Here is a 12,673-nt window from a genome sequence, read left to right as displayed (position 1 = left end):
CTCCAAAACCAACTGAATATCTCACCTACTAACTTGCAAACATAGGTTCATGTAACCACACTTCTGTTTTTATCTTTCATCTCAACATTGGGCTCGGGGGAGGGGGCATGTGTGCAGACAAGAGTCTTAAAAGATGCAGCTTTCAAAATACGCTACACAGCAAACAATTTGATATCTCATTTATCCATAAACCCCAGTGCTAAAATGCACAGGGAGACCCAATGAGCCTCCCCGCTTCATACAGCCAGCCTCCAACTCATGGAAAACAACAGAAATGGCATTCAAGGGGGAGCAGATCTGGTTTGGTCATTCCCATGCTGTTGCCGTCACTACTTTCACATACATGTTTAGTCAGCCCAGCTTCAGGATGCCTAGAAAGGGCTACAGCTTTCCCCCCAAATGCCTCCTACCAAAGTACCCTGCAAAATCTCTTCCTTCCCTCGTGGCACTGTTTTTAGGACCTTGCCGCGCTCACTACTGAGATTACCTGAGCCTCCAGTGACAAAGATGGATGGAGGAGTACGTATGTACCTGTTTCTTCAGAGGGAGTGCAAACCCTTGGAGAATCAATGACAACTCCCAGAGCTAGGAAAAGCTCATCGCCTTCTTATCAGTCTCAGTATGATGGTGCTCTTCCATTGCATCTAGGCATCAGTTCAAAACAGTCTCGGCCTTTCCAGATTCAGTTGGCAGTATTCTCTGAACCCGGCCCTGTACGTAGACCATGCTTGCTTGGGCTGTCAGAAGTTGTAGATCAGCAACATCTGGAGGGTGAAAGGTTCCTCACACCTAATATATGGGATACTTGGAAAGGGCATAACCATAATATTTTAACAAATTAGAATTGATTTTGGAGTAAGCTTTATTTCAGTTCCTAAAACTCGTTGAAAATCTCAAAAGTGCTTTCAATTTCTGTACCAATCCAAAATTAGTTGGGGGAGGTCAACCAACTCTCATTTATTTAGAGCCATAGGGTAAGAATTTAAAATATAAATAAGATTTCTTTATTGTCATTGTACAGTACAATGAAATCTAAACAGCTCCTAAACACACAGATGACAGAGACATTTCCCTCCATTTTTAAACCTGTTACCTTTTGAGAAGTATCACTCTTGCAGTGATTTTCTCAGGTTTCTTCCATAGTGCTTCACATTTCCTCAAGTACACTTTTCTAGAAGTACTTTTAACAATCCGATGTGACAAAAATCTAGATCTAGGTCCAACACATTTTTCAGCTCCCTCAAAAGACATTTAACAATATCCCTCCAAGACCTTTCTTCTCATTTAACACTCTATTTTATTAGTTTCCACTTACCTCACCGTATGAGAAGGATGGTGAAAGAAGTGGAAGCTGGAGTGGGAGGAGGGGATAAAGAGGTAACATTTATGGTTCCTAGTTATTTGGCATGCAAACTAAAAAATAATACAAACAAAGCCATGAAAGTAGCATATGGATTTGCAGTTGATGTTTGTTTTGTCAGAACATAGGGATGGTGAACATCTGAGACAGAACTGCTCTGCTGGAGAATCAAAGGAAAGCTAACTAACTATTATGTGGCATTGTTGCTATGGACACCAGTGATTCAAAACCTGCTCTGGACAGATCCAAGACAGGCACACAATACTTAATACTACTGAAAGGATTCTTAGTCATCAACACTTTGTACTCAAGCCATTTGGAACATAATAAAGGGAGGCTGCACTTCATTTTTTTAGAATATGGAGATTTATAATATAATTTATGTTAAAAATGAGACCTTCATAAACCTCTTTAAAACCTAAATGAGAGCATGAAGGAAGATGAGTTTTATGCTCCCTTGGTACAGTGACTCAATTTTGCCAAAAGGTGAGCTAGTACAGGACTGTTTACAAAGGAAATATTGTATTAAAAACATAACTAGCCAGTCCTATATGAATGCTGCCCATGTACTTATTCTGCCTGTTCTTTTTCATTTATTCATCATGAGCTGCATATCAGAGCACACACAACTCTGGCTTGTCGTCTCATTGCATGTTCTATCACCTCAAAATGCTAGTTTTTGCTGTGGACAATCAGGATGCTTCGTTAAAAGGTTCCAACACTGTTTGGTATACACGTGGGGAGGGCCTGGTATGTGAGAAATCCCACAGGCAGGATTCAAGCATATTCTCCCCTCCCGTGGTTTCCAGCAACTGGTATTCAGAAGCATCACTGTCTCCAACTGTGGTGGCAAAGCACAGCCATCACAGCTAGTAACCATTGATAGCCCTCTCCTCCATGAATTTATCTAGTTTGTCCACAAGTTCTAGCACTATGAGAAAAAACTTATTCTATGCCACTTCTATCATGCTGCCTCTTGATCAACATTTCTCTAAACTAAAAAGTCTCAAACACTGCAACATTGCTTCATAGGGGAATCACTTCATCCTTTTAATTCTCTCTTCTCTCCCCCCCCCCTCCGGTTTACCTTATCTGAAATGAATTTAAATGGATCTATGGTGGAACAAGACATGATGTTAGCATTTTGCAGCCCAAACTTTTCTGAAAGCCTTTGGCTAGCACTGATCTCAGTAGCTTTTCAGCATCTGCTTCGTGAGGGAGAGGTAACACAGCCTGAGTACATTTCCTTCTATATCTAGGCTGAATCACTGTACAGTAGCAGCCAAGAGGCAGCCCTCCTTTTCTCACTACAAGTGATAGTGCCAATCAACATTTTGGTGACATCTTTATTTATACAAGTTCAGACATTGTGGGAAAAAATGTTTTACATCATTTATATTATAAGTGCTATGCCTCCTTATATATGATTAATACACTTCAGCTGAAGAGCAGCGTGTCTTTAAAAAGCAAACATGTGTAAGACACTGCAAAAAGTGTGTGTAAAATATATCAAAAAGAAAAATATAATGTACATTGTTAAAAATCCATGCTTTATATTCCTTTCCTTTGCCTCTTAAGGCACTGGAACAGGGTTGCCACAGACAAACACATTTTGTGGAGTCTCTGTGGCACAGGATCCTCAGTACAAAGAATTAACATAATTCTTTAGTGGTAGATTTCTTCCACTCAGTGGATTTAAGATTCCATTTGGGTTCTGGTGTCCTTCAAAAGGGGAGGGAACCAGCTCTGCAACACTGCTTGGCATTGGTTAGCTACTGAGAAGCTGCACAAGGGCTTCCAGGCATTTGAAGTGATAGGCATCTTGCTGGTTTTCTTGTTGTTGCTGAAGAGCTTAAAAAAAGAGGGGGGGGGAGAGAACCACACACATCACATCAGGAATTTGCAATTTATCTATCTGATAATTAAAGGTAACAATAAAAAGGCAGGTCCTTCTAACCTTTCGTATTTATTTTTTTAAAGCAACAATCAGGGCAGAAGTTCTATTAAGCCTTTGGTTTCAGAAAGCATACTGCCATAATTGGTTTATAGCAGCACATGCCAGATCACTGAATTATCTGGCTCATTGAGGTAGGTCTACACTGATTAGATAGGCTGGGGGTTCCCAACCCTGGCCTACACAAACTAGCAGCAACTTTCCGGGGTTTCAGAAAGTGAGTGTTTACCAACCTTGCCTGATGCCAGAGACCAAACCTGGCACCTTTCCCACACAAAACATATGTTCTAGTACCAAGCTAAACTCTTCCCCAAATCGCCCAACGATGATTTTATATAACTAATGCTGGAAATCACATTTGAGAACATACTGGCCCCCTTGATCAAACTCAAGCAGGCTCTGTGAAAATGTTTATGGAAGGAACTTTGGTCTAGTGGAGGCTCCCACTGGAGTACAAGGGGACTCAAGCATTACCTCTCATGCTTCTCCCGTGGGCAACCCAACCCTACAGAGCAGGCTTCCATATCCACTACGGGAAGCTTAGTAAGGGTCTAACCCAGTCTGGGTCTTTCTCAGAATTAAACTTAATATGGTCATGACATGCAAGATTCTATCTAAAAGGCTAATTCTGACTGTGCCTTTTCTCTAAGATTTTAGGCAATATGCAATGGGGGAAAGCTACAGCAAGTATACAGATATATCTAATATTCAGTACTAACACACTAATCTAAGCTAGTTCACGTAAAAAGGTTTTTCTTTTTTCTTTTAAGGCACATTATGAATGTCAAAAGTACAGTCCAAACAACACAAAGCTTCAGGAAGTTTGTTGACATTGCTGCAAACCTGTGCGCACTTCCTTTTGGAGCAAGCTCCATTGAACTCAGTGGGATTCATTTACAATAGTACTGCATACTATGTGTTTGTTTCTGTGGTCCACACTGAATAGTGATGAGCTGTTTGCAAAACAATCCCCACATCAGCTGCTACTCCTTTTGAGATGGAAAACCAAATTTTCTCCGTTAAAAACGTACTTTTCTTGACTGAAAGGAAGGCGTCGTCTATTCTTCTTTTTATTGATGGGTTCTTCAAAGTCACTTTTGCCTGTAGCACAAAGAAAGAATAATCCAATGACTGTATTAACTCCCCCGTGCCGATGCTCTTAAGATCATTCCTTCTCCTTGGCAGTCATTTATTGGCAGCAGGCCACAAAGCTATGACATTCAGAAACTTAAGAATGCAACATGTGAGCACACCATTGTGCATAGCGCTGTAGGGCAGAGGGGGGGGGACCAGAGTTCAATGAAATACAGCCAATAAAAGGAGCCACAATCTCCCTGAACATGGCTGTTTGCAAAGCTCAGCATAACAGAAAGTTCCTCTTTGAATATTAAGATGCTGTGTGACACACTTGCCAACTTCTTGCTGGATGCAATGGTGCTGGAATGAGCATAGGGCTGTCTGTTACATGGCAATAAGGAACGTATTTTAAAGCCATGCATCACATAACCTACAAAAAGATGCATTATGCTGCCATTTATCAGTGATAATTTGATGCATTATGTACCTCGCAGCTTGCATGCAGAGGCTGAAAGTGGAGGAAGAATACGTGCTTTCAGAAACAGACACCATTTCCTTATTAATAGCATTAGGAGTTCCATTAAGTGTAATTGGGTGCAGAACAGAAATGTTTTTTCACACTCCGGCATAAACAGGAAAACGGAACCCAGAACAGGGTTCTGAAAACAGGTAATTACAGTACTTAGTTCTTAAGGATTATGAGGTGCTTAACAGGTGGGGGTGTAACACAACCACAGAGCTGAAGAAATTATTAAAGTGCTCTACACTTCTGCATCGATCAAACTTCATGAAGCTTTAGAGAGTTTGAAATGGTGGTCTTAACCTTATTAGCTGCCATGCAGTGGATGCTTTCTTAGATATCACTGACTTGGAATTTCTTAAACCTGGGCCAATGGCTTAAGATGCATGATGCCAAGGAATACTCACAAACACTCCAACTTCTCAGGAAGAAGTTGTCAGAAACAAAATGGCCCTAGGACCAGTTTCTGTGAGAAGGCAGTTTTCAGTATGGCTGGGATTAAAGCATCCCACCCACTAGTTCTACTATACTGGCAGGGCAAGGTAAACACTGGGAAGCTAACTGGTAGGCAGAAGGTAAGCACCCTTGGGGAAAAATTGTAAGTATGGCAGTAGAATAAAAGGAGGAAGTGGGATACAGGCTGAATGGAAAGAATCCCAATGTAAGACTTGTTATTTCACGGGAATAAGGAATTTAACAATTGTCAAGATTACATCCTGTGCTTTTATGCAAAACACAGAAATGAAGAATTTCTCCAACTGTGGCATCTCTCATTATAGCAGCATGTTGATTTGCAATCAAAAGGAGTCATTGACTTGGGGGTGCTAAATATCATGTATTAAATGAATAAAGACCTGCCAATTTTGCTGCAAGCTTGCATTTTTAAAAATGATGTACAGTCTTATTGACCATGCTAATGAAAAGGTAAGATATATAATGTAAAACCTAAGAAAAAGCTACAGTGTTTTGGTGAATACATGTCAAAAGAGAGACATCCAGTCTTTTTTAAAAAAAAAACTAAAACACTAACCTTCTGATAATTGTGAAGCAAAGCCCAAAGTGCAGATGCTCCTATTCTTCGAGCTACAGGATTATCACTTTCTAGACAGTCAGATAGCAGTGCAATGGCTTTATCTACAAGGAAGACAAAGGACCACACATGCACCTAACAAAAGGACATTATATCATCGTTTCAGCTTCTCCAGTTCATTCCCCTGGATAATTTGTCTTCTTTTCTTCTGGTAAATACTACAACTGTACGTACAGTAGGTTTATATCATCAGAATAATTTATTTTCAACTAAACACTCCTGACTTCTGCCATTAGAAAGTGTTCTTTGTAAAAATAAATCTGAATTAAATTTCATGTAAACCAAAAAACTGTAGGTATCTTAATTACAAAGCAGACATTCTAATTAACTAGGAGACCCAAAGGTTATAGGAAAGAGATGGCTACACCACTGCTTTTATTACAATCAAGCAGCATATAAATTCTGTTAAATAAATAATAATAATATTATATTATTTAGTAAAAGCCAAGAGGGTAGGAATTAAGACACTGACAATCTTAACCCACCTGCACTGGGAAAAACCCATTATTCTGCTGCTTCTTACACATGCTTTTCTGTCTTCAAAACGTACATGCACACTTGGAATTCCATTATCAACATGTTCAGAATATTAGGATTCTGTTCAATTATATTTAAAGCAGATTATGGAGCTGAATAATGATTGCCTAAGAAAGGTTTCCAAGTATGAAGGTAATTGTAGATAGAAACTGTTAAAAGTTCTGTTAGAAAGTAGCATAGCTTCCTCTGTTGCCCCCTCCCCTCACGAGAAACCTTGCAACATATAAAAATTATGTTTCATTACATTGCATCCACTATATGTGTGTACACACATGCACACACACACCATATGATCACAAAATATGTGCATGTTTCTTATGGATCCATTTAAAGGGATGAAATAGCTGGGGCCTAATTTGCAGTGATGTAAGAATGCTTTTTCTATTAAAATGCTAACCCCTATCTAGGCACAATTCAAAGTGACTATCTATGACAGATCGGGACGCAGGTGGCGCTGTGGGTTAAACCACAGAGCCTAGGGCTTGCTGATCAGATGATTGGTGGTTCGAATCCCTGCGACGGGGTAAGCTCCCGTTGCTCGGTCCCAGCTCCTGCCCACCTAGCAGTTGGAAAGCACGTCAAAGTGCAAGTAGATAAATAGGTATCGCTCTGGCAGGAAGGTAAACGGCGTTTCCATGTGCTGCTCTGGTTTGCCAGAAGCAGCTTTGTCATGCCGGCCACATGACTGTATCATAGCTGTATCATGGCAACACTTTAAACAATCAGTACCTACCATTAGCCAGTATCTTGGATTTGTTGACTGGGTTAAAGCAGATGTTGTGCAGAATCAGAAGGATCATATATGAATGACTTCGGTGTTTGTACTTGGCCATCTCTATAAGCTGATCTAAGCTACCATTCAGCTTCACAATCATTTGCTGCCCATCTTCTCCAAATGATAAATTCAAGAGGAGTTTCAGCCAAGCAACAGCCAGTGGACCAAGGCTTTTGTTTCCTCCTTTTGGCAATGACAGCGACAAAAAGTTCTGTAGAAAGTTACTCTGGAATATGACGGAGGCAAAAGCATACCACATTATTGAAGAACACCATTTCACAGTTCTTCTGTGAAACACATTTCCTCCCTCAAATAAGCTATTTCTCCAGAACCTTTGATCTAGAAACACTGTTCTGCAGTTTTGATAAATTAGCTCTCTTCCTCCCAAGTGACCCTTCAAACTGTAGCATATTTTTGTCTATTGCTTCAGCCTGACCATCACTTCAGTGAATGACCTCAGCCTACACAAAACAGAACAGAATGAACGCGCCATTTGCCAAAACTTCCTGAAACTATGAAAAATTCAACACTAGCCTGAAACTAGAATACTGTTTTCATAACAGATATTAATAATGCAGCCAGTAAAAATAAATAAATAAAATCCTCCTCTTCCTACACTGTTCAGTCAATCCAGTTTATGCATTGTAATCTAAAAACATTATTGCCATCAGATGTGTAAATACTGAGCTCCACTCAACCCTCATGGCAGACAAGTGTCATTACACAGGTGATTAATAATAATAATAATAATAATAATAATATACCTTTATTGTCATTGTACAACCTGTGTACAATGAAATTAAATGAGCCTCCCCCCCCCAAACACTCAATCTCTTATTGAACAACACACCACCTCACAAGTCAATTTCGCTATGTTATTTTCCATTCAACAGCCCAACAGCCTGTTGGTATGGCTGATTATACTTCTCTGTTTGGCCTTTCTGACCACCTGAGTTATGTTGATTTTCCAAGTGAGGTCCTCACTAAGGTAAACTCCCAAGAATTTAAAGGAGGAGACTCTCTCCAAACAGGCACCCCCATGATATACAACGGGGCAGGTTCCCTCTCTTTCTCCAATTTAAGACTTGGTTACTCTCTTCCTCCAATTTAAGACTTCAGCAAGCTTTCATATGAATCATTTTTTAAATAACTTTCTGATCAACCGGCCCATTTTTGTATTTCTGCTTCTTTAATTTATTCTGTTGCATTTCATTTGACATTCTGTAAACTGAATTTTTGGTATAGAAATCAAGCAATAATACTAATAACAAAGTCAAAAGTAGTTTTAAGTGTGGGAGGCTGTACTATGCCAACCAACTTATCGAGACCAGAAGGAAGGACACAATCAATTCCCATTTCTGCTCTGCTTGATGGGCAAAAGGAATAGAGACTGTATTTCCTTGTTCCACTCATTGTCTTGCTCTAAGAAGCAGTAAAAATCATGAGCTCACAGAGGAGGGAATTGTCCTAATGATTAAGTGTTTTATAGTTTCCGACAGTGTTCATCAAGCATAAGCAGGAAATTACTGTATTATTCAAAAAAGAATTATTGCATCAAAGCAAGCCAATCATTTCTGGAAAAAGGCACATCCCATGCTTTTCATTTTCGAGGTAACAATACTGACATTTTTTTTTAAACCAGCAAAGAATGTAAATGAAGATCAGGGGATTGAGGCCCACCTTTCCACAAAAAGCAATGTTGACACATGACAAAGTATATTGACAGTGCATATAATTAGTGTCTAAATGTACTGGAGCTGTATGCAAATATTATCCTAATTATTTTACTTTACGATGTGCAACATAGAAAACTGTTGAGTAGGGTAAAGCAGTAGAAACAGCTGCTAGAACACCGTGCACGATAGAGCAATGAGGGAGCAATCCTATAGCAAGATCTTCCAGGATAACGGTCCATTAATTTCAATCCATTAATTTCAATGGATCTACACTGACCATAGTCTCTAAATTAGGCTTACATGCAAAATCAGTAACTAAATTATGCCTATACTATTCTTTTCTTTTTAAAAAACAAATAAATGATGTCCTGTGGCAAAGAAAAATAATGTATAGTTGTTGTTTGCAAATTGTCATAAGCAACAATAAAATTACATGGATGAATAATAGAAGACAGCTTTTTTTCAAAACTTTTCGTTGCTGTTGATGATAACATTACCATCTTACGATTCCTATATGTGGGCTTTTGAGGAGTGTGCACTAACATACTGCTTATTCACTTTAAGCCATAGTTTGAAATAAACAAACTATGGTTTAATGTGATGTATGAACCAAGCCTATGTTTGCTATGCCTTTTCCCATAACTGATCCTCCAATTCATCAGCCTAAGCTTCATTCTTCTGTTCACAATTTTTTGCTTGGTTCGGACCACATAAGTGTCTTAACATCTTCACTTGGTTTTGTGCAAGACCTAAACCTCTTTGTGAAGTTTAGAAATAAAATGTATGCATACCTTCTGAAGAACACCCTTGCAGTCATGAGATACAACAGCGTTAGCCAGAAGATTAAAGGTCATGTGCTGGATTGTGCTGTTCTCGGCTGGGGTTTGGGCAGCCAACTTCACAATGCTATGCATTAGGGAGTTTCCAGCTGCTGTTCGTTGGGCTGTTTGAAGAGGAGACAATCCACTGCTTGCCAAACACAGAGAACCACAACCTTCAAAGATGGAACCACAGTTGCATTTAACCATCAGGAAAAACATACACATACATAGTTTCCATAAATACATGTATCCTTTTTGTATAAAAATGTAAATATATAAATTTCATTATGATTTATGAAATAGGTATTTTCAAAACAACATACCAAGACCTATGAATGAACCATTAAAGTATTTATACAGCCTTTTTTGACAGCTTTCTACTAAGATTACTGTAAGTTGATCAGAGAAGAAAATTTATGCTTCAAGCCTCTTCTCAATAGGAAGTACATTAAATTTGGGTCAGTTAAAATAACCAGAAACGGTTTGTGCATGTACATATCTAGATACACTTGCATACAATACAGAATTACAAATAGGATATTTAGTTTTCATGAATAATACTGGTGATTGTGCAATGTTTCTATCACGTTTGCTTCTATTTACTTTCTTCAGGTTAGAAGAATTCAGACAGTGCATGGACCGATAATACTGTATTTAAAATGTCTAGATGTGTATGTGGGTTTAACAGAATTCCGAGAACAAATCGTATTCAGTTTTTACAAGATGGTCCTTCACCACAACATTGCTGTTTGTCCTTGCCTCCTGTTTCAAGGGATCCAGCCAGCTGCTTCCTGCAAGCAGGGCATTCCATCACATCCCCACTGTTTCCTAAATCACTCTTCCCAATAATCTGTGGCTACAAAACATGATCAGTCCTCATCAGGCTACTTTGTCCTCTTAAGATTTCTTCCCCCACCTGCAGGGTTCCCCTCAGCACTTTGATATTTCCCTTTTCCTGTTTCAGTGGCCCCAAGTCCTTTTGGCACTCATCCCCAAGTTTGGTATTAGAGGGAGCAAATCCTGATTTTCAAAAGTAGCACTTGAGGTGGAGAACGGGTGCTTTTACAATTGTATAATTATACAATTTACTGCCAGAATATGTAGTAATGGGATTAGACATTAGAGAATGGATATCCCAGATGCTGTTAGATGGGGCAGCTAAATGTTCTCAATGTCCCGAGGCAGTTGTCAGGTGCTGGGGACAAACTGGGGTGGGTGGGTGGGTGATGTCTTCATGCCGTTTGTGAGTACTCCTGAGACACCTCTGCCGAAAACAGAATTTGGACTAGGTGGAAAGTTGCGCAATCCAATCTTAAGTGCATTTTGGATAAAGCATATATTAATGCAATCTACAAATTTTATTAGTGGCAAATATAATTTATCATCATAAAACTCTTGACATAAAGACATTAATAATTTTCCAGCGTCAAATCTTGGAAATCTAATCACGTAAAGCATGTTAAATAAAGAGCTGCAAAGATGAGCCACTTGAGGCTTCAGTGAGAGGCAACAAATAAATTGAAAACATAATAAGACTTCTTAAAGAGATCACACCCACTTAATTTTTGCACTGTTTGAGCATGAACATTGTTTAATTATAACCCAAACAATTTAGGATGCTGAAACTCACTATTAGTGGTTTCCTGCCCACACAAGGGTCCTTCTGTGCTTTGTAAGAGATTCTCTTTTTAACTGGTAACTGCCCCCACAGTACTCCTCAAATCAAGTTTAGAATAAGCATAGCAGTTTCTGCATCCCCTTCCTTGAAACCTGAAAGCCTCTCAAGTTATTCCCAGCCAAATTGACCCCTGGTGTACCTCTGGATTTCAGGAGAACTGAGAAAACTACATTTCCTAATTGCTCCTGATGCTTGGCTTCCTACCACAGCAGTATCAAGCCCTGGAAGGGTGTAAGGGGGAAGACAACACACAGAGAACAGATCTCTCCTTCCCACAACCAGTAAACTGGTGGGTAGTTGGGAATTTATAGATGGGTAAGATAGAGCTGGAGCGAAGTTCTTTTCTGAATCAGATTAAAATCCAAGCCAGAGAAGAACCGGAGGGTCACAATACTCATCTCATACTTGAAGTGAGCATTTTGAGTTGCCAAGGAGTTATAAAATTCAGAGACATCTCTAGTAGTAATAGTTTTACACTGGTGCACTTTTGCACAGGAAAGGTCCCAGAATATGCTTTGAGGAACGTAATTTGGCTTAATGTATGAATAAAAATTGGTTTGCAGACATGGGCTCCTAGCCATGGCTATGACCCTATATGCTATTGCAAGCATGCTTAAGGTAATGGCCTGCCCAGTTGAATTGAATTATTTTCTTTGAATATGCTCTGATGCATTACAGTCTGTGTTTGAATGTCCTCTCAGTTTAGTTTGAAAAACTGAAGGCTGTTGTTTGAGAACATAAGTCTAAAGCCCACCTCAGGCATGCAGAACCTTGGACATGCACAGCTCTTCATAGCAATGTCTAAATAGATAATTTAAACTGACTTAATGTTTTATAAGACTACCAGGAAATTAAAGTTACTTCTGTAATGATGTGCATGGAAACCAGTCTTCAGAATCTATTCACAACAGAAATGGAAGATTGTGTGTCTTAAGATTTCAATTGATGTAACTGTATTTTGTATGTTGCTGAATTGTTATGATAGCATGGTTTATTTAATATATAAATGGCAAGGCTGTTTTTAAACATAAATGCATTCACCTTCTATGACAACAGATCAGAATCAAATTTTCCACTCTTCCCAATCACGCTTTCAATTTAGATATACTCATAGAAATGTTGTCGCAAATAGAAATATAAGCATTAACCTCATAGGTACTAATTATAGGTTAGTGTAGAAAACTG

The 12,673-nt window shown here is 39.1% G+C and overlaps 1 protein-coding gene across 1 annotated transcript in view; it reads right to left on the bottom strand.

Annotated features, from left to right (window-relative positions):
• Nucleotides 1–2,688: 2,688 nt before the first annotated feature.
• The window catches only part of RTTN (rotatin), an 85,619-nt gene continuing 75,634 nt past the window's right edge, over nucleotides 2,689–12,673 (bottom strand). Inside the window, exons 45-49 of the mRNA XM_033154818.1 lie at nucleotides 9,781–9,983; nucleotides 7,272–7,539; nucleotides 5,942–6,045; nucleotides 4,346–4,415; nucleotides 2,689–3,211 (exon numbers count right to left, since the gene is read on the bottom strand). Of these exons, the coding sequence (XP_033010709.1) occupies nucleotides 3,129–3,211; nucleotides 4,346–4,415; nucleotides 5,942–6,045; nucleotides 7,272–7,539; nucleotides 9,781–9,983 (728 nt within the window). The 3' untranslated portion in view covers nucleotides 2,689–3,128. The remainder of the gene's footprint in view (nucleotides 3,212–4,345; nucleotides 4,416–5,941; nucleotides 6,046–7,271; nucleotides 7,540–9,780; nucleotides 9,984–12,673) is intronic.

The sequence above is a fragment of the Lacerta agilis genome, chromosome 7, assembly GCF_009819535.1.
Source record: "Lacerta agilis isolate rLacAgi1 chromosome 7, rLacAgi1.pri, whole genome shotgun sequence".
In the NCBI taxonomy this organism is placed as follows: domain Eukaryota; kingdom Metazoa; phylum Chordata; class Lepidosauria; order Squamata; family Lacertidae; genus Lacerta; species Lacerta agilis.
The sequence above is the reverse complement of the archived record's forward strand: the minus strand, read 5'-3'. Positions and strand labels throughout refer to the sequence as shown.